This window comes from Falco cherrug, chromosome 9 (assembly GCF_023634085.1).
Source record: "Falco cherrug isolate bFalChe1 chromosome 9, bFalChe1.pri, whole genome shotgun sequence".
Classification (NCBI taxonomy): Eukaryota; Metazoa; Chordata; class Aves; order Falconiformes; family Falconidae; genus Falco; species Falco cherrug.
Window position 1 is genome coordinate 34,346,046 of NC_073705.1, and position 20,616 is coordinate 34,366,661.

The 20,616-nt window shown below is 59.8% G+C and overlaps 6 protein-coding genes across 7 annotated transcripts in view; 4 read left to right on the plus strand and 2 right to left on the minus strand.

Moving 5' to 3' along the window:
- Nucleotides 1–33: 33 nt before the first annotated feature.
- Nucleotides 34–8,026, plus strand: ZNF511 (zinc finger protein 511). Its single transcript, XM_055720012.1, has 7 exons — nucleotides 34–200; nucleotides 428–501; nucleotides 1,424–1,625; nucleotides 1,786–1,910; nucleotides 3,246–3,431; nucleotides 6,756–6,827; nucleotides 7,561–8,026. Exons 1-6 carry the CDS (start codon nucleotides 42–44, stop codon nucleotides 6,823–6,825), a joined length of 816 nt encoding a protein of 271 aa, XP_055575987.1. The 5' UTR covers nucleotides 34–41; the 3' UTR covers nucleotides 6,826–6,827; nucleotides 7,561–8,026.
- A 136-nt stretch (nucleotides 8,027–8,162) lies between these two features.
- On the plus strand, nucleotides 8,163–12,698 carry LOC129736764 (translation initiation factor IF-2-like). Its single transcript, XM_055720006.1, has 4 exons — nucleotides 8,163–11,135; nucleotides 11,611–11,689; nucleotides 11,796–11,854; nucleotides 12,320–12,698. Exons 1-4 carry the CDS (start codon nucleotides 10,249–10,251, stop codon nucleotides 12,570–12,572), a joined length of 1,278 nt encoding a protein of 425 aa, XP_055575981.1. The 5' UTR covers nucleotides 8,163–10,248; the 3' UTR covers nucleotides 12,573–12,698.
- Nucleotides 12,699–13,087: 389 nt separating this feature from the next.
- On the minus strand, nucleotides 13,088–15,265 carry ECHS1 (enoyl-CoA hydratase, short chain 1). The gene is made up of 8 exons (XM_055720011.1): nucleotides 15,100–15,265; nucleotides 14,365–14,562; nucleotides 14,158–14,285; nucleotides 13,978–14,077; nucleotides 13,766–13,870; nucleotides 13,561–13,680; nucleotides 13,407–13,474; nucleotides 13,088–13,319 (listed from the first exon to the last, which is right to left on the minus strand). The coding sequence occupies exons 1-8, from the start codon at nucleotides 15,221–15,223 to the stop codon at nucleotides 13,254–13,256; spliced, it is 909 nt and encodes a 302-aa protein (XP_055575986.1). The 5' UTR covers nucleotides 15,224–15,265; the 3' UTR covers nucleotides 13,088–13,253.
- A 90-nt stretch (nucleotides 15,266–15,355) lies between these two features.
- Nucleotides 15,356–20,616, plus strand: part of LOC102054357 (lipase member M-like) — a 52,093-nt gene continuing 46,832 nt past the window's right edge. The window contains exon 1 of the mRNA XM_055720007.1: nucleotides 15,356–15,819. The gene's annotated coding sequence lies outside the window, so the exon portion shown is untranslated. The remainder of the gene's footprint in view (nucleotides 15,820–20,616) is intronic.
- SPRN (shadow of prion protein) lies at nucleotides 15,903–17,171 on the plus strand. Its single transcript, XM_055720013.1, has one exon. The coding sequence runs from the start codon at nucleotides 16,208–16,210 to the stop codon at nucleotides 16,868–16,870; it is 663 nt and encodes a 220-aa protein (XP_055575988.1). The 5' UTR covers nucleotides 15,903–16,207; the 3' UTR covers nucleotides 16,871–17,171.
- Nucleotides 17,506–20,403, minus strand: MTG1 (mitochondrial ribosome associated GTPase 1). Of its 2 annotated transcripts, none has more exons than XM_055720009.1 (11): nucleotides 20,159–20,403; nucleotides 20,026–20,090; nucleotides 19,660–19,764; nucleotides 19,481–19,561; nucleotides 19,154–19,210; nucleotides 18,844–18,934; nucleotides 18,670–18,731; nucleotides 18,350–18,446; nucleotides 18,062–18,143; nucleotides 17,832–17,922; nucleotides 17,506–17,694 (listed from the first exon to the last, which is right to left on the minus strand). In XM_055720009.1, the coding sequence occupies exons 1-11, from the start codon at nucleotides 20,280–20,282 to the stop codon at nucleotides 17,680–17,682; spliced, it is 870 nt and encodes a 289-aa protein (XP_055575984.1). In that variant the 5' UTR covers nucleotides 20,283–20,403; the 3' UTR covers nucleotides 17,506–17,679. The 2 variants fall into 2 exon arrangements, with proteins under 2 accessions (XP_055575984.1, XP_055575983.1); XM_055720008.1 differs by having other exon boundaries at nucleotides 17,810–17,922; nucleotides 20,159–20,400.

A 20,616-nucleotide genomic window follows, 5' to 3' on the forward strand; every position in this document is an offset into this window, starting at 1 on the left:
CTGCCGCCCGGCCGCGCGCCCCGCCCCCCGCGCCCGGCGCCATGCTGCGGCTGCCGGCCGGGCTGCGCCGCCGCCTGCGGGAGGGGCCGCCCCCGCCCCCCGCGCCGCCCCCGCCCCGCGCCCCGCCGGCCCCGCCGGCCCCGCCCTTCGCCTTCGCCCCCCGCCGCCTGCGCCTCGGCGCGCACCACCCGGTCCTCGAGGTGAGCGGCCGCCGCCGGCGGGCCCGGGGCCTCCCCGCGCCGGGCGAGCCCCTCGGGCCGGCCCCTGGGCCCGGCCTGTACGGGGAGCGGCGGCCGCGCTCCCTCAGAGTGCCCGCAGGCCTCTCCGCGGCGGCCTGCCTCCGCCGGGCGGCGGGGTCTGCCCTGCCCGGGCGGGGTCTGCCCTGCGAAGGGGCCGGCCTGCCCACCGCCTCGCTCTCCTCTCCTAGGATGGGGACGTGCACAGGCACCTCTACCTCCAGGGTGTCCTCACCAGCCTGGCGGAGGTGGCGGAGAGACCCAAGTAAGTGAGGCCGGGCCCGCCCGCCGCCCTGGCATCGCCCTGACCGGCGGTGCGCCTCCTGGTTCGGGTGTCCCGCGGCGTGTGACCTGGGTGGCCTGGCGCTGTGGGTGTGAGCCCTGCCTGCTCGCCTTGTACGGGTGCAGGGCTGGGCTGGGTGCTCTTCCACTTGCCTGCGGGCTTTAGAGGCCATGGATGTGAAATAAGCTAAAAGGGAGAAGGGGTGGATGCGTTGCAATGAGGTGATACAGTTTGCAAACTGCAGTGTCTTGCTGAAAAGGTCAGAAGTCGGTATTACGTGCTGCAGTCAGCTGGCTGTTTGAATACTGCCTTCTTGTGCTTGCTGGATATGGTGTCATTTCACCGAGAGTTCCCCATAAACACAGAAGGCATCTATAATATATCTGAAAATTGGGATTGTAGCTAAACAAGAGGATTTATGTGGCATGTTATTATTTACCCAGTCTGAATAGTGAGAGAGCTGTGTGGTACAGACAGCCCCAATTGGGAAAGCTAAGCCTGGGAGAGAACCTCTGTCTTGCTTTAAAATCAGCTCTTGTATATAAAACTGAGGAAATACTTTAAGGATTGTGTGAGTTTATCCTACATGCCTGTTAAATAGCATTGGCACAAAGTTTTAAATCCACAGCTGCAAGGTGGACTTAAGGTGAAACAGCTTATTTCTTGCATTGCTGCTTGTTCATTCTTAATCAAAGCACCACGTAACAGGACAATAATATATATGATGCTCAAACCATACTGGCAAAATGCCAGCACCGTTGTAATCTTCATTCCGTTGCACCTTGCATTTGAGTATTATTCACCAAAAATGCCACAAGTAAATAAAGTCATCTAGAGGGATATATGCAGTGTAAAAGAAGGCTCTAATTTAATTTGAGATGTGGATGTCCTGATTTTCCCACAGGGTGTCTGAATTCAGTTGTCACATCTCTGGATGCTGCCAGGTCTTTGATACAGTGGAAGGCTACGAGCACCACTACAACACGCTGCACAGGAACGTCTGCTCGTTCTGCAAGCGTTCCTTTCCATCTGGACATCTCTTGGATATTCACATCTTAGAGTGGCATGACTCACTTTTCCAGATAATGGCTGAGAAGCAAAACATGGTGAGTCGCCATGCCTAGCCCTTCGCTCATGGCTGGTGTGCATGGCATGGGTGTGCACCCTTAGAGATTGACAGTTTGGGGAGGGCGCCCATGTCCCCAGCTGACCTCTCTTGCCTTTTCCAGTTATGCCTTTTTGGTTTTTTTCTCCCGTGCCTTTCAGTACAAGTGTTTGGTAGAAGGCTGTGCAGAGAAGTTCAAGAGCAGCAAGGACAGAAAGGATCACTTGGTCACTGTTCACCTTTATCCTGCTGACTTTCGGTTTGATAGACCAAAGAAAGTGAAAAGGTAACTGCAGAACTGCAATAGCTCAGCTGGTTTTCCCCTGTAGAGGCGATGATGTGCTTCTCTGCTGTCACACTTTCTTTCCAGATTAAGCAAGTTTATATCCTAAGAGGCTCAGAAATGATGTTTTCTGCTGCTTGTGAGAACAGGTAAACTTGCAAGTATTTCTGTGGCAATATTTTACTTTATCCTAATGTTGAAGCACGTCTTATTTCTCTCTCCATGTGGCTCCAGGCTCTGCTCCCTCCAAGTGGAAATGTAAAGCCCAGCATCTTGCTGTATTGTTTCCTGCTTTTCTCTCCAACCCTTTGCAATATTCCTGTTCCCCAAAAGCACAAGTAGAGCAGAGGGAGGCTTTGTAAGTTTGGTGATCAGCTTTCTCAGCTGGCCATTCATTTCAAGCACTGCTTTCACCACAGGGATTAATACAAGGACTGATGTTTAACACTTTCATGAGAAACCTGGGTGATGGGATGGAGAGAAGATTTCTTGCCTGGCAGAGTGGTGTGTCCCTGGGATGGGTGCCCAAAGAGATAGGGACTGGGTCTGTGGAGTCTTTCAGAGCTTGCTTGGGTAGCCAGGCTGGTGTGAACCCTGTTGAACCATCTAGTGCAACCCTCTGCTCAGAGGGTTGAACTAGAGACCTTCAGAGCTCCTTTCCTTTCTGTGTGTTAATAGTTAGAAGTGATGTAATGCAGCTCTGAACATGGATACAGCTGATTACAGAAGCAGTGAGGGGATGCGGGAGGCTGTCGGTTACTGCCATCATGTCACAGCCTGACGTTCTGGGGGCAAGTGTGGCAACAAAAAATGAAGTGTGTTCTGGTCCGAACACTTTAGGGTGCAGCAAACTGAAAAGGGAAGAGCTGCTCAAAGACTTTACAAGCAGGCCCAACTGCCCTTTAGTAAAAGTGGCTTGACATTTAGAGAAGAAAGAAACTGCTGGCTGCAAATGCTGCCTACTCCTTAACCAGGGATGAAAAGCTAGTGGTCACCTTTGGCTGCAGCATGACATCAGCAGTATGGTACAGTAAAGGACAGTCCTCTCAGGGAATCGAGACCATTGAATGAGTCACGCTTTATGGACTGAAGAAAAGAATCTGGGGACAAATGCAGCAACCCTGAATACTTAAGTAGAAACTCATACAAGCCTATCATGCAGCTCTCAAGCAGCCTTTTTGGCTGCTCCTGGTGGTTTGCACAGCCAAACTGTGCCTCCGTGCAGTAACTCACCCAAGCTGGGACTTGACCTGTTTCATCATAAAATAACTTCAATTTCCTTTGCTCTGGGCTTACGTGGCAGGTACTGAGAAAGGATGTACAATTTTGTCTCTACAGTGGCCCCAAGCATGTGAGCTCTCCCACGAAGCAGGGTGCCCGCGTGCCAGTAGATGTGAGCATGGAGACATCGGAACAGTTCCAAGTGGACCCCATGGAAACAGGGCCCAGTGAGAACATGGAGATCCCTCAGCCTGCAGCCAGCCCTGGACCCTTGGTGCCAGAGAAACGACTGTATAAATCCAGGTCTGTACTGTTGTCTTGCACAGGCAAAAATTTCTGGGGCTGGGACTGTATCATCTTAACTGCATTTTGCAGTGCCTAGTGCAGGATGGCTCGGTATTTCTGCGTTGGAGATAAAAGAGGTAGGATTTCCATGTATGTTTTAAAAGCCATTTTTCAAAGAGAAAAGCATAAACAAGGACAGAGTGTGCCTATTCCATGAAAGCTGTGTCAGTAAGCCTCTGTTAGTCTGCCCACCCATGATTTCCTCCCAGGGTACTGCAGAATGATGTGTATCTGAAGATAGTAACTCTCCTAAAATACCTAAACAAGTTTTGTTCCTGCTTTGTAACACTTTCCCTTCCTAGCTGCCTCAGGGCTGAGCTGGTGCCTTTTATTGTAGCTGTCTGTGCTGACGTGCAGTCACAGAACAATGCACAAACAAAGGTGAACATCCTACTCTGAATCTTAGGTTTAGCAAGGCCAGAGCAGCATTGCTGTTTTATTGTGATTTTAGTGGGGTTTTTTTTACATAAAATCTTTACATTGCCTGATGCTGCCTTGACTTTTGAAATCCCCCTTGTTATGTGCTGTAAAACCTGTATGAGATACAAGGTAGCTGTCAAAAGGTCCCATCCTCTTCCCAGCACCTGGATCAGTGTCATTTTCTTCATCATTTTAATCATCTCACAGCATAAAGGTTAATACGGTTTTGCCTGAACTATTCCAGTTAGCAAAGGGATTCTTGTGGTTTGTGTTTGCCACATCTGTGACACGCTGGCAGTCTGGAAGCAGCACGTTAAGCCCAGGACTGTGCTGGAGTGCCATGCAAGGGAAACCCACGTCTGTCCTGAGCTCCCTCTCATTTTCACTGGCATTAGCTCAGCCTCTGTAAAATGAGGTAAACGTTGCTGTTTCAGGGCTTTGTAAGGAGTTGCGGAGTCTGAAAGCATCTACAACACACTACAGACAGTTGGATCTGCTTCTGCATGTCATGGTTTGCCTAACAAAATCCTGTCCCTAAGCAGCTGCCATGGTGACATTTTAAATTTCACTGCTTTGTCCAGCATAACAGCTTATAAAACAGGAAGAAACCGTTCCTTGAATTCAATGTGATGCTGCAGGTCAAAAGGAGAATTTGCTGCTGAGAGGCCATGCTTTTACAGCTGCTTCTGCTCTCCTGCTCTTCACAATCATGTACTTCCACAAAAAAACCCCACTGCAACTGTCCATAGAATCATTTATAGATTGGAAAAGGCCTTTGAGATCGTCAAGTGCAACCTGTTAACCCAGGACTGCCAAGTCCAGCACTAAACCATGTCTCTAAGCACCACGTATATTTTTAACACCTTCAAGGATGGTGAGTCTACCACTTCCCTGGGCAGCCTGTTCCAATGCTTCATCACCCTTTCAGTGAATAAGTTTTTCCTAATATCCAATCTAAACCTCCCTGGGGGTAACTTGAGGCCATTTCTTCCTGTCTGTTGCTTGTTACCTGGGAGAAAAGATTGACCCCCACCTGCCTACAGCCTCCTTTGAGGTAGCTCCTGGGTGTAACTCCATCTACTACCACTCTTTGAGCTCAGCTGTCCAGCCAGCTTTTTACCCAGCACAGAGCACACCTGTCCAAGCCATGAGCAGCCAGTTTCTCCAGGAGAATGCTGTGGGAAATGGTGTGAAAGGTTTTACTAAGGTCCAGGTAGACAACATCCACAGCCTTTCCCTCATCCGCTAGGCAGGTCATCTTGTTGTAGAAGAAGATCAAGTTCGTCAAGTAGGACCTGCCTTTCACAAACCCATCCTGGCTGGGCCTGATCCCTCAGTTGTCCTGCACATGCTGTGTGATGGTGCTCAGGATGAGCTGCTCTATAGCCTTCCCTAGCACTGAGGTCAGGCTGACAGGCCTGTAGTTCCCCAGATCCTCCTTCCTGCCCTTCTTGTAGGTGGATATCACAAGACTGGCTGATGTCCAGTCTTCTGGGACCTCCCCAGTTAGCCAGGACTGTTGATAAATGATGGAGAGCGGCTTGGTGAGCTCCTCTGCCAGCTCCCTCAGTGTCCTCGGGCAGATCCCGTCTGGCCCCCTACACTTGTGCCCATTTAAGTGGAGCAGCAGGTCACTGACCGTTTCCTCCTGGACTGTGGGGACTTCATTGTGCTCCTCCTCATCCCCATCTTCCAGCTCAGGAGGCTGAGTTCCCAGAGGGAAGCTGGTCTTACTATTGAGGACTGAGGCACAGAAAGCGTGAAGTACCTCAGCCTTTTCCTCGTCTTTTGTGGCAGTGTTCCCTGCTGCATCCAAAGCAGCCGGCCTGAGCTCTAGCTGGGCTTTCGCCTCTCTGATCTGCGCCCTGCATAACCTCACAACATCCTTAGAGTCCTCCAGAGGGGCCTGCCCCTTCCTCCAAAGGTGGCAGACTCTCCTTTCTCCCTGAGTTCCAGCCAAAGCCCTGTCCAGCCAGGCCAGCCGGCAGTGTCTTTGGGCACATGGGGACAGCCTGCTCCTGTGCCTTTAAGACTTCCCTCTTGAAGAATGTCCAGCCTGCCTGGGCCCCTTGGCCCTTCAGAACTATCTCCCAAGGAACTCTGTCAACCAGGCTCTTAAGCAGGCCAAAGCTGGCCCTCTGGAAGGCCAAGGTAGCGGTTCTGCAGATCCCCCTCCTTACTTCTCTGAGAGCTGAAAACTCTTGTAATCTCGTGATCGCTATGCCCAAGATGTCCTCTGACCACTGCACCACCCACCAGTCCTTCCCCGTCTGTTAACAGCAGGTCCAGTGGGGCATCTCCCCTGCCGGCTCACTGCCCAGCTGTGTCAGGAAGTTATCTTCCACACGCTCCAGGAACCTCCTAGGCTGTTTCCTCTCCGCTGTGTTGTATTTCCAGCAGACATCTGGTAGGTTTAAATCCCCCACAAGAACAAGGGCCAGTGATCATGAGACTTCTTCCCTCTGCTTGTAGAATGTTTCATCTACGTCTTCTTGACAACCACCTTTCTTTTCTTCTTAGCAAAGCTGGTCATGATGCGTGGGGTTGACTGACTCTCCCTGGAGCTCCCCCTGTGTTCTTCCCTAGAACATAGCTGATGGCTTACTACATTTTATAATACCTTACACCTGGCTGTAAAGAGAGGAGAGGCCTCCAGAACATAAGTGAAATGTGCAGAATAAACAGGAAAACAGACCAGTATTTCACTGATTTTTTTAATTACACTTTGGTGGTTTAGATGTCCTGCTCCTCTGATACTTTGTTCTTCCTACTGTGGGAGCCTGAAATGCTACACAAGACATATATTCTGTGGGCTGCAAGAGGTGGCCTGTTAACATGTATTAAAGCTGTCTCCCTTTCCAGGATCCCATCCACAATTTGCTTTGGACAAGGTGCTACCCGAGGATTTAAAGGACCAAGGAAGAAAGTCTGAAGGTCAGTGCACCAGATTAGTGCAAGATGAGAAGGTGCCAGCCACTGCTGCCTGCAAATGTTAGTGATGGCACCATGGTCAAGCAGGGGTATTTGCAGTTGTGTGCGAGGGTCCCGCTCCATACAGGGAAAGCAGAAGGGGGAAAACAGGGACTGTGCAGCAGCAGTTTGGATACATCAGTACCATGGGAGGTGCTTTGCTGCAGGCCTTTGTGTCTCTGTACCACCTCCCTTTAGCAGCATTTCAGAGACAACTCATACTTATATTTCTCCTTCCTGAGACACAACATTATCTTTTCTGATCCCCTCTGAAATCAAACTACAAATAAATTTATCTGCCTTTGTGCTGTGAGGGTTTGTATCTCATCAGTGCCAGGACCACTCCGGGCAGCAGTGGCTTTCTAGATAGATGGTCACATCTTGCCTGATCTTGCAAATGTTAAATGCTGTTCTGAAACTCGAGGCAGCTGCAGACATTGCACAGGCTTTTGAAAAACTTGCAAGGGTTCACTGCCAAAAATGCAGCAGGGATAACACCAAGCAAAATAATACTGTCTTCCCTCTTCCTGCAGGAAGCCCTGCATCCCCCCAGCCTCCTCAGCTGGACTGGTGGCAGGGTGTCATGCTTCCTTGCCAGCCCTGTTTGCACAAGGGAGAATCAAAATAAAATTCAGAGGAAGAGCGGTGTACATTACAATAATTAATTCTTTAATTTCCTTCATTCATTTTCTTACAGAGTTTTTAAAAGCTCGCAGCAAGGACAGCCCTTGGGATAGCCCACAGACGTGGGGCAGATTGAACTCCACATTAGTAACTGACAGAAAGAGTCTCAGACTGCAGTGGAGCACTGCACTGTGGAGGTGAGAGCAAATCAGCTGCTGGAGCTGAGACTATGCAGGATTATTTTTTTTTTTTTGTCTTTTTGGGGAAAAAACATTCAAGAAACTCCAAGACAAAATCTGCTGACTGTGTGGAAGCTGGAACCGCTGACAAAAAGAGAAAAGAAAACGGAAAACCAATGTCCTTAATTCTGACCCTTTCCTTCTCACTGAAGTCTTGTTCCATTCCCCTGTGCTTACTCTGAAACTCATGCAAAAGGTTTTCCTGGGCCAGGAAAAGCATGCTGGTGCCATGCAGCTGATTTCCACAGGGAGTTAAAGTGACTTCCAACTAGGTGAATAAATAAAGGAATTTTTACATAATCGCTTCATCGAGAATTTCAGTGCTGCTCTGAAGCCCAGGCAGAGTCAGATGTGAAGAATGAATTTCTCGTTACTCCAAATACCCCCAAAATCGAGTTGAGATGGAGATTCATCTTTCCCTTCCTTTTTAATCTCATCCTGCCAGGAGTAAAGATTGATGGGAAACACAGAGCCAGGCTCAGCATGCTGCCACCAGGTCTTTGGGTCCTATTGAATCATAACGCTTATAAAATTGTCCACCATAAAGGAGAAAAAAGAGGTTGATGGAACAATATTTATTCAAGAAGCTTAGGATCTATAATTGCTTTTTTTCCCTTCCCCCTCTCTGGGAAGAACAAGGGATAAAAAGGACTTTGAAAAATTCTTGTGAATAGGAGCAGGGAATGGTGCTTACAGAGATGGAGGAGATTTCCCTGGGAGTTTAAAATGCTTTGCTCTGTTTAAAACTCGGCCAGCTTGTCTGGCCTTAATACTTGCTCCTCAGCCTGCGGAGAGAGCTGTCTCCAGCAGGAAAACCCGGATCACTTTGGGAGGAGAGCAGGCAGCCCCAGGAGAGACTGGCTGGCAGAGCAGGGCACGGGGTGGGGTAGTGTCTGCTGCCAGGCCAGAGGGGCAGGAGCAGGCTTGGAGGGAGGGAAGGAAGGAGGGATGAGGGAGGGATGGAAGGAGGGAGGACAAGAGGGAGGCCTAGGTGGGGAGAGAGGGGAGCAGTCAGCTAGAGCGCAGAGCCACCCATGTACCCATGCCCTGTGCATGCGCACACACACGCCCTGCCCCATACCCATACTCCTGTGCAGACCTGTACACACACGCCAGTAACCACAGTCCTGTGCGCGCACACCGCCCACAGGCACCCCCACGGACACATGCAGACACCCCTGTACGCACGCACACCTCCCAGCAGGCACACCCCCTGCACACACTGCGGCCTCTCCCCACCACCACACACACACCTTGCACCCCACAGGCACCCAGGCACGCACACCTCATACACCGCACCTCCACGCCTCTCCGAGCACATGCCCCCCGCACCTCCACACCTCTCTGTGCACAGCCCCCGCCCCAGCAGGCTGCTGGTCCCACACAGACTGGCCATGGGACCAAGGAAGACCAGGCTGTGTCACCACCTTTGTAGCTGCCGCCCTGGTTCTCCTGCCCCATGCCTGCCAGTGGCTTCTCTCAGCAGGGACCAGCAATGATCAAAAATCACTTTTGAACACTGGAAGCCCCTCACTGGGCTTTTTTTCCCCCCACTGGAAATTTGAGGCCGGCACCATGCCCTGGAGATGCCTGCAGGCTTTGGCCTGTGATGGTACAAAGATCACACAGCAGCAGCCCGGATCTGCTCTCCTTTACGTGTTTTGTGTCCAAAGTTCCTGCCAGGAAATTCCTTCCTTCTTTTTTTCCAGACTCCGTGTGTCTGGAGTGGCTGCCCTTGCTATTAAAAACAAAATAAAAATTGCAGTTACACCCTCAAGGCTCATGGCTAGCTCTCTTCTGCGTTACCAACTTTTTCCCAGAGTCTATGGGCAAGTGTTTCCCACCTGGCCAGTGGCTTTCAAAAAATCCTTATTTCAAGCCGAAACTTGGATTTCCCTTTGGTTTTTTTTTTTCCCTTGTGGGGTTTGTTGTAAGTAAAATTTTCCAGCCCCCTGCTTTCTGTGCGGGCAGGAGCAGGCAGTTACCCAGCAGAGGCCGTCAGGACGACACATGCTGGTTGGACATACACAGATGGACACGCTGGCAAACCACCGCGTGCGAGCAAAGGCACACGTGGAACAGGACTCGAGCAGCACACATGCACATACCCCCTGGCACGACCCATGTGCATGTACACATGTGCACAGCAGATGCACACACGCAGCATGCACATGCATTTGCAGCCAAGCACATCCATGGCCCAAGATGCACATGAACATGACACATCTATGACATATACCTGCGCATGCCACATGCACACACATGGATGTGTGCAAACATGGGACACACAATACAAGCACAGTGAATGCACAGAAAAGCACGCTATGCACCTGCACCGAGCTTTGTGGTGCAACCAGGAGAACTTGCAGATTCAGGAAGAGGATGTAGCATCACTGAGCAGCCAGGAAGCCACAGGGGTGGCTTGAGCAGCCTGGGGCATCAAAGAAGTCACGAAGTTGGCAGGGGAGCAGGCGGGGGGGGGGGGGTGGGGTGTCGGGGGGGTGAGGGGTCGAGGGGCAGCCATGGCGCTGGATGGCGCTCCTCTGCTTTTGCCAGGTTTATTGAAGCCGATCCGTTTGCTGCGTCACTGCCGAGCAAACGCCAGTGCCCTGGCAGCCCGGTGGGAGATGTGTGCCTGCACCCGCACGCAGCGGGCACTGCTGCGCCTTCAGCCCCTGCCTGCCTTGCCGGGACCACCCCCCTGTCCCGCCCGGGGGCCTCGGGGAGACCCATTCCTTGGAGAGGGCTTCGGCCCAGGCGTGCCGCTGCGGCCACCACCCCGTTGCAGTTTGATTTCAGAGAGCAAATACGGCTCTTCAGCTGCGACGAGTTGGAACAGACCGTGCTGCCGTATGGGCCAGGGCCCGGCTGCGCCCTGCGACGCCCCTGCCCACGGCTGGGGGCCAGGCTGGGTGGTCCTGGCAGGCCCCTTCCAACGCCCCCGGCCACGTCCTGCCGCTGCACGCCCCGCCCGCGGGCCCGGCTGTGCCAACGCGCCTCGTTCTGTGCCGCAGCCGGACCCGGCGCCAGCTCCGAGGGGGCTTCTGGCGGCCCCGCTCTGCTCCCCGCCTGTCCCGGCGCGCGGCCAGGGCTGGCACGAGGCCGCTCGCTCCGTCGCCAAACCGGGACGGCCGAGCCGGGGCGCGGGGACGCCTGTCCCCGGGGGCACGGGGGGCGCGAACACCCGGGTGCGCGGGGACGCGCGTGCTCCGGTGCGCGGGGCAGGGGGGCGCGTGCCCCCGTGCCCGGCGGCGTCACCCGCTGCCCCGCGCGGCGCCGGCCCCACCCAGTGCCGCGTGCCGGCCCCACCCAGTGCCGCGCGGGACGGGCGGAGCCGGCGGTGGCCGCAGCCGCCCGCGGGCAAAGTGCGGGGCGAGCGCCGGGCGGCCGCAGGGGCAGCTACGGAGCGGTACGGGGGGCCCGGGCTGGGCTGGGCTGGGCGCTGCGGGTCACGGGGGAGCTGTGGGCCCGGACACAGCCTGTGAGCAGGCACTGCGGGTGCGGACAGGCACTGCGGGTGCGGCTGGGACAGCGGGTGCGGGGTGCTGGCAAGGACTGCGGGCGCGGGGTGCAGGCAGGGACTGCAGGTGCAGCTGGGCACTGCAAGTGCAAGGTGCAGGCAGGTGCTCAGCGCAGGCAGATGCAGGCAGCCACCCAGTGCAGGACACAGGCGGGCACTCTGGCCACAGGCAGATGCACACAGGTGCTGTGGGTGCTGGCAGAGGCAGGCAGGAGCTGTGGGTGCAGGCTGCAGGCAGGTGCCCTGCATAAAGACATGCAGGCAGATACCATGAGCACAGGGTGGAGGCAGGCGCTTTGGGTGCAGGCAGGAACCAGCCAACACAGCTGCGGCCAATGTGGCTCCTCCGCCATCTCTCTGCCAGCTCTACGGCCATGCGGCTCTGCAGCATCACCATCCTGCTGGGCGCTGCCCTCCTCCTGCCTGCATCTGGGGGCACCCAGGTGAGCCCCCACCCTCCGCCTCAGTCTCCCACTGTCCCCTGTGGTGAGTGGGGAGACCCACGCGTGATCTGTGCCACCCACCTGGCATCCCCCTCTCTCCCTGCAGGCTCTGAGTGACACAGGGCAGAAGGACCTCGCCATGGAGCAGGATTTGGCCAAGGAAATGTAAGAGGTGGTCACGCGCTCCCTGCACCTTCAGGTGCCCATACCCTGGCTTATAAAAAACAACAAAGCAACACCCCGAAACATAAAAGTGTTCCAGGGGGGAAATAAATTTTCCTTGTTGCTTTGTGCCCCCCAAAATTAAGGGGCTCTCAGCCCCATCTTTGCCCCAAATCACCCAAAATCTCAGAGCATTGAGACCCTGGCTGGTTTCCCTTTGCTGGTGGCGGTAGGGATCTGTGGGTGCTACAGTGCCGATGTCCTGAACTCATCTAGCCCGTGTGCAGGATAAGCAGCTAAATTAGCCTGTTTGCTCCCCGAGATCCTAACTGCAGCCTCTGGCAGGTGTGTGTGTCTGGCCAGGTTCCCTGCACCCTGATAGGGTGGGATTCCCCTGGGGCAAGGGGATATATAGTAACTCTAATGCACTGCAAACCCTTCCTTGCTGATTTTGCTCCCCTCTTCCAGCATTCCAGGCATACAAGCTGTGGAGCTGCTGGAGGAGGGTGAGATCTCTGAAGAGGTGGAACCACGTATAAAGGTCATCTCCAGAAGTGTCTGGGCTCGACAGGGTCAGGCGGCACCTGAGGAGGACCGTGACCACCTCTACCACCCTCAGGACAATGCCATGGAGGCCGATGTCCGCGTGCCACCCTGGATGCTGTCCCTGGAGGTGCAGAGTGGCCCAGAGGAGGACCGTGACTATATCCACCATAGCTAAGCAGAAACATCCCCAGGTTGTGAAATGAGGGGTGGGAGCTGGCCCTGCAGCTTCCCAAAGCGACTCATCCCTCACTACCCACTCCTGAGCCCCCCCCCCCGCAATAAACCCATTCCCTGTTCCACATTCTGGTGGGCTCCTCATTACTACCAGAAACCTACCATTAAGTGCAGGGCCCCCACATCTGGGAGATCCCCCTCCTTGGGCTCGCCCCAAGATCCCAAGCAGGGTGAGGATGATGCCTTGGGGCAGGGGGCTCAGCCCATCACGCTGGCCTTCAGTCCAGTCCAGGCAGGGCGGAGACTGGGCAAACTCAGCACACCGGTGCTGTGCCCAAGAAGATGCCACAGCCTGTCCCCTCCCCCCGGGACACACGGACCTACTGGTTCACAAGGCTGCTCTTGCCCAGTCCAGCACCTGTGAGCAACGTGACAGGGTGTGTGTGGTGTGTGTGAGTGAACCCCAACATTTCACAGCTCAGGGGGGACCCCACAGCAAGGATATCCCATCTCCCGTCAGTGCCAGGAAAACCTTTTAATAGTGATGGCAAAGGTGGTCCGTGCTGCTGGTTGTCTCACCCCACACACGTATCGCTCGCTGCCAGGTCCCAGACCCCTCCGTGGGGTGACACAGGGGGTTGATGAGCAGCAGGCAGCCGTGGTAACCTGCACCACCCTGGGCTCAGCTGTCAGTGAAGTTTGCCTTGCGCTTCTCCACAAATGCTGTCATCCCCTCCTTGCGGTCGTCCTGTGATGAGTGGAGAGGTGAGGTTGGGAGGGGGGGCTGCAGCAGCCCTGCTATCCCCCCATGTAACGGGGCCATGCCTCTACTCACGGTGGCAAAGGTGGCGTAAAAAAGCCTCTTCTCTGTCCTGGTCCCCTCGGCCAGCGTGGTCTCAAAGGCTGAGAGCAAGGGAGAAGTTGGGGACACCCCGCTGCCTGGCCCCGCAGCCCCCCGGAAGGTTCCCCATTGGCCCCCCAGCCCCTACCAGCATTGACCGACTCTTTTGCCATGGCAGCCACCAGCTTGGAGTTGTTGGCGATCTTCTCGGCGCAGGCGATGGCCGCGTCCAGCAGCTTATCCACAGGGAAGACTTTGCTGACCAGACCTAGGATGGATGGTGGGAGGCGGTGGGGTGGGGGGATGGCTCCCCACTAAACCCCCACAGTGCCCGGGCTGGCCCACCACCCTACCTGCCTCTTTTGCCTCTGCTGCTGAAATCCGGTCCCCAGTGAGAACCATCTCCATTGCCAGCGACTTCCCCACTGCCCTGGTCAGCCTCTGAGTCCCTCCAGCACCTGGAGTCATTCAGGGAAGGTAAAGGTCCAGAGAGGGATACCCGGGTGTCCCCGCTGTCTCTGCTCTGGCCGGGATGGACCCTACTTGGTGGGTGCCCCCTGCTCACCTGGGATGGTGCCCAGAAGGATTTCGGGTTGCCCGAACTGCGCCTTCTCCCCAGCATAGATGATGTCGCACATCATGGCCAGCTCGCACCCGCCACCCAGCTGGGACAGGGGAGGAAGAGGGGGGTCAGGGGGTGCTGGGGCTGAGCCGGGAGGTGCAGGGAGAGTGGGAGGGGACTCACGGCATAGCCATTGACGGCGGCGATGATGGGCTTGCGGACAGTGGAGACCTTGTCCCAGCCAGCGAGGAAGCCACCGCTGTAGCACTGCTGGAAGGTTTTATTCTGCATCTCCTTGATGTCTGCGCCAGCTACGAAAGGCAACAGGGTGGGACACCGAACACCCTCCACCCCCTAAAATCCACAGAGGGGCGAGGCACCCTGCCCTACCTGCGAAGGCTTTCTCGCTGCCGGTGATGACAATGGCCCCCACCTGTGGGTCGCTCTCCAGCGTGTCCAGCGCCCGCCGCAGCTCCTCCATCAGCCCCTCGCAGAGGGCATTCAGCGCCTGCGGCCGGTTCAGCCGGATCAGGCCCACGCTCTGCCGTGCTCCCGTCTTCTGCACCGCCAGGTACTGGAACAGGGCCCCTGCCGCCGCCCCGGGCACCGTCCCGTTAGGCAGCTGGTTGCCTGCAGCCGGGTGAGAATCGCCCGCCCGCCCCGGTGCGGCAAGGCCCCGGGCGCTGCCGCGACCCCGCGCTATTTTAAGGCGACCTTCAAGGCGGCGGGTGCGTGCCAGCGGGGCCTGGCAGCCAGCCCGCCGTCACCTCGGGGCCTGGGGGCTCGGCCCCGCGGGGCGTTCCCGCTGCGATCCTGGCCCCGGCAGGTGCAGCCCAGCGACCAGCGCACGCCGAGCCGGTGTGCCGTGCTGGGGGCCCCGGTGCACGCTGCAGGCACCCCGTTGCAAGGTGCTGGCAGGATGCACGGTGCTGGGACCGTACGTGGCCCGATGCGCGATGCTAGGACCCTGGTACGTGGTGCCACAGCCCGTACGTGACCGCAGGGACCCGGTGCCAGGCCCCACGCAGGGCGCCGAGACCCGGTGCCCGGTGTTGACGCCCCGGTGCATGGCGCCTGCTCCCCACCGCCAGGCGCCCCCCGTGCCCGCCCCGGTGCCCCCCTCACCGGCGCTGCAGGCCCGCGCCCCGAGGAAGGGGCGGGGCGGCGACGGGACCAGCGCGCGGCGGCGCGCGGCAGCGGCGGCGGCGGTGGCGGCGGGGCCGAGGAGCGCGCGCAGCGAGCCGGCCATGGCGGAGCGCGGAGCAGCGGCCCCGCCCCGCCCCTCCGCCCGCTGTCGCTCCGCCCCGCCCAGGGCCCATTGGCCGAAACGGCCCCGCCCCGCAGCGCGCCAGCCCCATTGGTCGAGGCCGTGCCTCCGCGCCCCGCCCCTGGTGCGCTGCTCGGGGGCCGGGCCGCGGCCGTGGGACCTACGGCCCCGTGGCCGGAGCAGGCCACGGGGGCGGGGCTCCCGGGCCCGCGCCCATCAGGCCTGGTGGCGGCGGCGCTGCCGTCCTGCCCGCGTCCCCGCGCCGCGGGACGCGAGTGGGGCCCAGGCTGGGCTGGGAGCGTTTAGCGGCGCCGCGGGGCGGGACCGCTGGGGGTGGGGGGGGCGCTTCCTCCGCCGCTTCCCGCGGCTGCACGCACCGCCACGGGCGGCCCGGCGTGGGCGCCGTGCCCCGCTCCCTCCGCGCGCGCACCCTGCCGCCGCGCGGCCCCGAGCACGCGCCCCCACCCCCGCGCGTGGAGTGGCGGCGGAGGGGGGGCGCGGCGGCATTGAGCGCGCGGCGGCGGGAGCGCGGCCGGGGAGGAGCGGAGCGGAGCGAGCCAGCGGCAGCCCCGGGCCGGGTGAGCCCCGCGGGCGGGGGCGGCGTGCACGGTGCCGGCGGGGGGTGGTGCCGGGGGGGCGGGGGAAGGGACGGACACGGACACGGACACGACACACGCGGGCCGCGTGTGTGCGCGGTGTGTGCGCGGCGTGCCCCGGAGCGTGCCTGAGCGCGTGAGCAACGTGCAGCCGTGCCGGCGCGCCCAGGGCAGCCGCGGGGAGCGGGCCGCGCGCAAGCCGTGCGAGCGTGCCCCAGAGGCTCGCAGGGGCCGCGCGTGAGTCACGGCGTGCGCGTGTGCGAGCCCTGCGCGGGGGTGCCCAGGGCTGCCGCCGGGTGCGGGCGCACGCCGGGGCGCGGAGGTGCATGCAGCTCGTGCAGGCGCGTGCACAAGCGCGCGTCCAGTGTGCATGGCTGAGTGTGCACGCACGCGCGAGGGCACGCCTTTTCCGCGTGGGGGCGAGAGCGCATTTATGCCACCCGCGGGCTGTGGCGTGACACGCGTGTGCCAGCCAGGCACGCGCCCGCAGCCTGCGCGTGTGCCCGCGTCTCGCGCAGGGGGCGAACCGCCGCCCGCCCCTCCCGCACGCGTCCGCGCGGGGCACACGCGTGCGCACCCGCGGCTGAGCGCCGGGGCTCTCCCTCTGCCCAGGTGCGGCGGGATGCGGCGCGGCGCGGCGGCCTGCTGGGCGGTGATGCTGCTGGCCGCCGCCTTCTGCGACACGGCGGCCGGCAAGGGCGGGCGCGGCGGAGCCCGGGGGGCCGCCCGCGGCGGGGCCCGGGGGGCCGCCCGCGGCCGGGTGAGGGCGGCGCCGCCCCGCTACGGCTCGGCCGGGGCGGCCCTGCGGGTGGCGGGGGCGGCGGCGGCTGGAGCGGCGGCCGGCGTGGCGGCGGGGGCGGCCCTGCGCCGGGCCCGGCTGGCCGGCGAGCTGGAGTCAGGCGACGGCGTCGAGTACCGCGACGGCAACTGGACGGGCGCCGCCGGCGCCTGGACCTCCGCCGCCCCGGCCCGGGACCCGCCGGGCTGGGCCGTGCCCTGGCTCTGCCCCCTGGCCGCCGTCCTCCGCCGCTGAAGGTTTCGGGGGACCTGACCGTGCCCGGTGCAGCTACCGATGCCGTGAGGACCGGCCGCCCCCCGGGGCCCAGCCCGCCCCCCTGGGCTAGCAGTGGCTCCCAGGGCTGCACCCACCCAGCGCCCGATCTCACCCGGTCACCCACCGCCAGTGGGGCAGGACCCCGCGGGAAGTCCCTCCACCACCTGCACCCCCAACCCCCAACCCCGCCGGCTCGGGCACCCCGTTCGCACCGCTCTTCTGTACGTGGGTCTCAGCGTCTGGAGGACGAGGAGGTGGCAATAAAAATGGGCAGAAAGCAGGTGTGGCTGGATGCGGGGCAAGGGGCTCAGGATGGGGACCCTGGCGTGGCCAGCTGCCACCCCGGCACCCTGCTCACGAAGGCGTTGTCTCAGGATGGAGGTCCCAGACAGGGCCCAGACTGCAGCGAGAAAATGGCTCCCCAGGCAGGGGATTTGTCCCCACTGGAGGCAGCAGCCCTGCCCCTCCTGGGTGGGTGCCGCACTCCCCAAGGAGAGCATCACCCTGTGTGGTGACACCGCAGGGCAGCCACCACAGCGCACCCTCACCACACACCACGGGGATCCTGCCCTTCTGCCCTCCCCTGCAGGAGCCTGGGGTCCAAAACTGGGGACTGCCCCTGCAAAGCCACTTTAATCACATCCCGGAGCTCCACGACAGGGTGTCCTCAGCCCATGCAACTGCCTCTCCCCCATGGGACAAGTCTCAGTCCAGCGTCACCCTGCCCAGGTGTCCTGCCCGGAAATCCCGCAGGAACTCATAGGCAGCTGCTGAGTAGTTGAGCGTCGTCATGTTGACATTGCCTGGAGATGGGGGCAGTGGATGCAGGAGGCGTCAGCAGAGCCTGGAGCCGCTGCAGGATCCCCAAAAGCCTTGCCTCCCGCACCCCAGGCAGCAGAGGTCTCCCAGAGCGCTCACCCGTGCCCGTCAGCACTTTCACCTTCTGCGTCCTGCCCTGGGCAAGGGCCACACGCCTCAGCACAAGCTCGATGTTGTCGCAGGCCTCGGCCAGCCCGTAGCGCTGCACGTACCTACCGAAGGAGGTGGCTTACACCCTGCCAGCATCACCTCTCCCCTCCCAGTTCCCCAGGGATCGCCTCTCCACCACCCACTTGGAACCACAGGCAGTGGACACAGCCTGGGGCTGTCTCCGGTTCCCTGCCAGCTCACCCAAACTGCTGCCACTTGTTCAGGGTGTACAGGAGGTAGTCAGCCATGATGTCCTCCCCCACCAGGTGGTCACGGATGGCTCCTGGAAAAAAGGGTCAAGCCCCAGGTCCCCAAAGCCCTGTTTCAAGCCCCAGCCACCCCTCCTGCCGTCCACATGCCACCTGTGGCAGCTTGCACCAGCCTGGGAAGACTGAGCCAGCAGACTGCCGCCCCAGCCCTGGGCACCAGACCCAGCCAGGGCTTGAAGCCACGTTTAGGGAGTTCCCCTGGCCACAGCCTCCACCTCACCACACAGCGCCAGCTTCATGCCCGTCTCCACATCCCCCAGCTTTGGAGGCAGCACACCAGGCGTGTCCACCAGGTACATCAAGGGCTTCTCGCAGACCTGGGATGGGGGGAGGCAGGGTGATTAGGATGCTCGGCTCCCTTGACACAGCTAAGGAGCCAGGTGTTGAGCTCTTTTGTTACAAGGTCTGGCTGGAAAGGGGACCTGAGCAACCCTTTCAGATCAGCTCTGCGTGCCTCCAGGTTTCCCAGAACTCCTGCAAGAGGACGCAGGGATGCAGAGGCCAGCACCTACCCAGAAGGCTGTGCTGCAGGGACGGTACCTGGATTCTGGTCAGTACTGCCTTGGTGATGCCTGGCTCGCCACCGACTGCAGTGGCTTTTCCTTTGGGGAAAGGAGAGACACAGTCAGAGACGCAAGCAACACTGTGCCCTGCCATGTGCTTCACAGCTGTGCCACTGGCTCATTCCTAAGCCCAGGCACCATGGAGAAATACCCTTTTTGAGGTGCAGCCTCCGCAGGGAGTTGATGAGTGAGGACTTGCCCACGTTAGGCACGCCGATCACCAGGATGCTGTACTCAGTGCTCTGGAAGTGAGGACGATACAGGCAGAAAGCAGCTAGTTATTGGCCGGCCACCCACCCCAGGGGCAACGGTCAGCTGCACCACTAAAACAACCCAGTCTTTGCCAGCGCTTTGGGTATGTGTGTGAGCAGCCTCGTCCCTTCAGCTGGAGAGGGGGTGACCTGCAGATGGCCACCCTGACTCCTTGTTCATGCACTGTCACTCTCACTGCTGCATCTCACCTCGGCCCTGTGGTAGCGTGGGTTGTTGCTCACCAGCTTGGCAACCAGGGGAACAATCTGCAGAGAAACACGGAGAAGGGCTGTAACTGTGGCTCTGCGCCCAAGTTGGTAGCAGCCACTCGCTCAGAGGACACCGTGCCAGGAGGATGCACAAAATGAGGGCAAAAGCAAAAGATGGGGCGCCTTGGGTAAGCTGGAAGTGAAGACTGGTCTGGACACCAGTGCCACCACCTCACAGTGGGGCACTGAGGCCTCTGCATGGGGCTGGGATATCAGCGCATGGCCCTCAGCTGCTGGCAGCAAGGAGCAGGGCTACTGGCCCATTACCTTCTTGACGTTGCTATCGTGCTGGCAGTCAGTGAAGACAACGTGTGAGCATCCCTGCTGCTTCAGGTACTCCAAGACTGTCTGAAGGGGACAGGCAGAGGCACTGCTGGCACCTGCCCGCAGCAACCCACGGACCCCCAGCCAGCCAGCCAGCCCGCCCGCCGTGTCCCGGTGCTCACCGGCTGCCGGTGGGGATCAGCCAGGTCCATCTTGTTCAGCACTAGGATGTGCGGGCGGATGCCCAGCGCCTCATGCAGCATGGGGTTACGGCCCGACAGTGGGAGGTAATTGCCACTAAGGAAAGTGACGGTGTGCTGGCATGGGAGCAGGTACTGGGCGGACCAATGGGGGGTGGGGCAGGGTATCGGGGAGTTGGGGGGGCCGGTGTGGAGCTGGAAAGGGGTACGGGACAGGCCTGGTGGGAGACAGGACAGCTGGGGCACGGAGGCGTGGGTGAAGTGACAGACACACCGGTGCAGGGGGCGGGGTCCTGCTGCCCCGGGGGACACCCGGGGCGGGGGGTGAGAAGCCGTACTGGAGGATATGCGAGCGTCGTGCACCTCGATGAGGCAGTCGGCCTGCCGCAGCGAGGCCCGCATCTTCCGCAGGCCTGCAACACAGCGCCGGGTGAGCGCGGCGGCAGGGGGAGGGCCAGCCCGCCCCACTCCCACCCCTCACCTTTCGCCATGTGCCCTGGGAACCAAGAGGCCACATCGCGGCCGCCGAAATCGAAACGCTCCCTGAACTTGCCGGGCACCGACACGGATGCGGCCGCCCGCAGCGCTACCGCCCATCCTCTCATGGCGGCAGCGCCCCTTCGGCTGCGTCACATCCAGCGCGACGCGCGGGGGAGCCGGATACGCGACGCTGAGGGGTGCGGCCTCCTCAGCGCCATGGCGGAGCCTACGAGGGGGCCGACGGTGGGTCCTGGCGGCACGGGGGGTGCCGGGCCCCGCGGGGGGCGCGCCCCCGCGCCCCCCGCGGGGCCCGGCACCCCCCGTGCCGCGGGGCCTAGCACCCCCGGTGCCGCGGGGCCTGGTCCCCAACCGACCCCCCAGCCGCCCCCAGCTCCTCAGCCCGCCCCGGAGCCAGGCCCGACGCAGGCCCCGCTGGATGACACCCGCTTCCTGATCTCC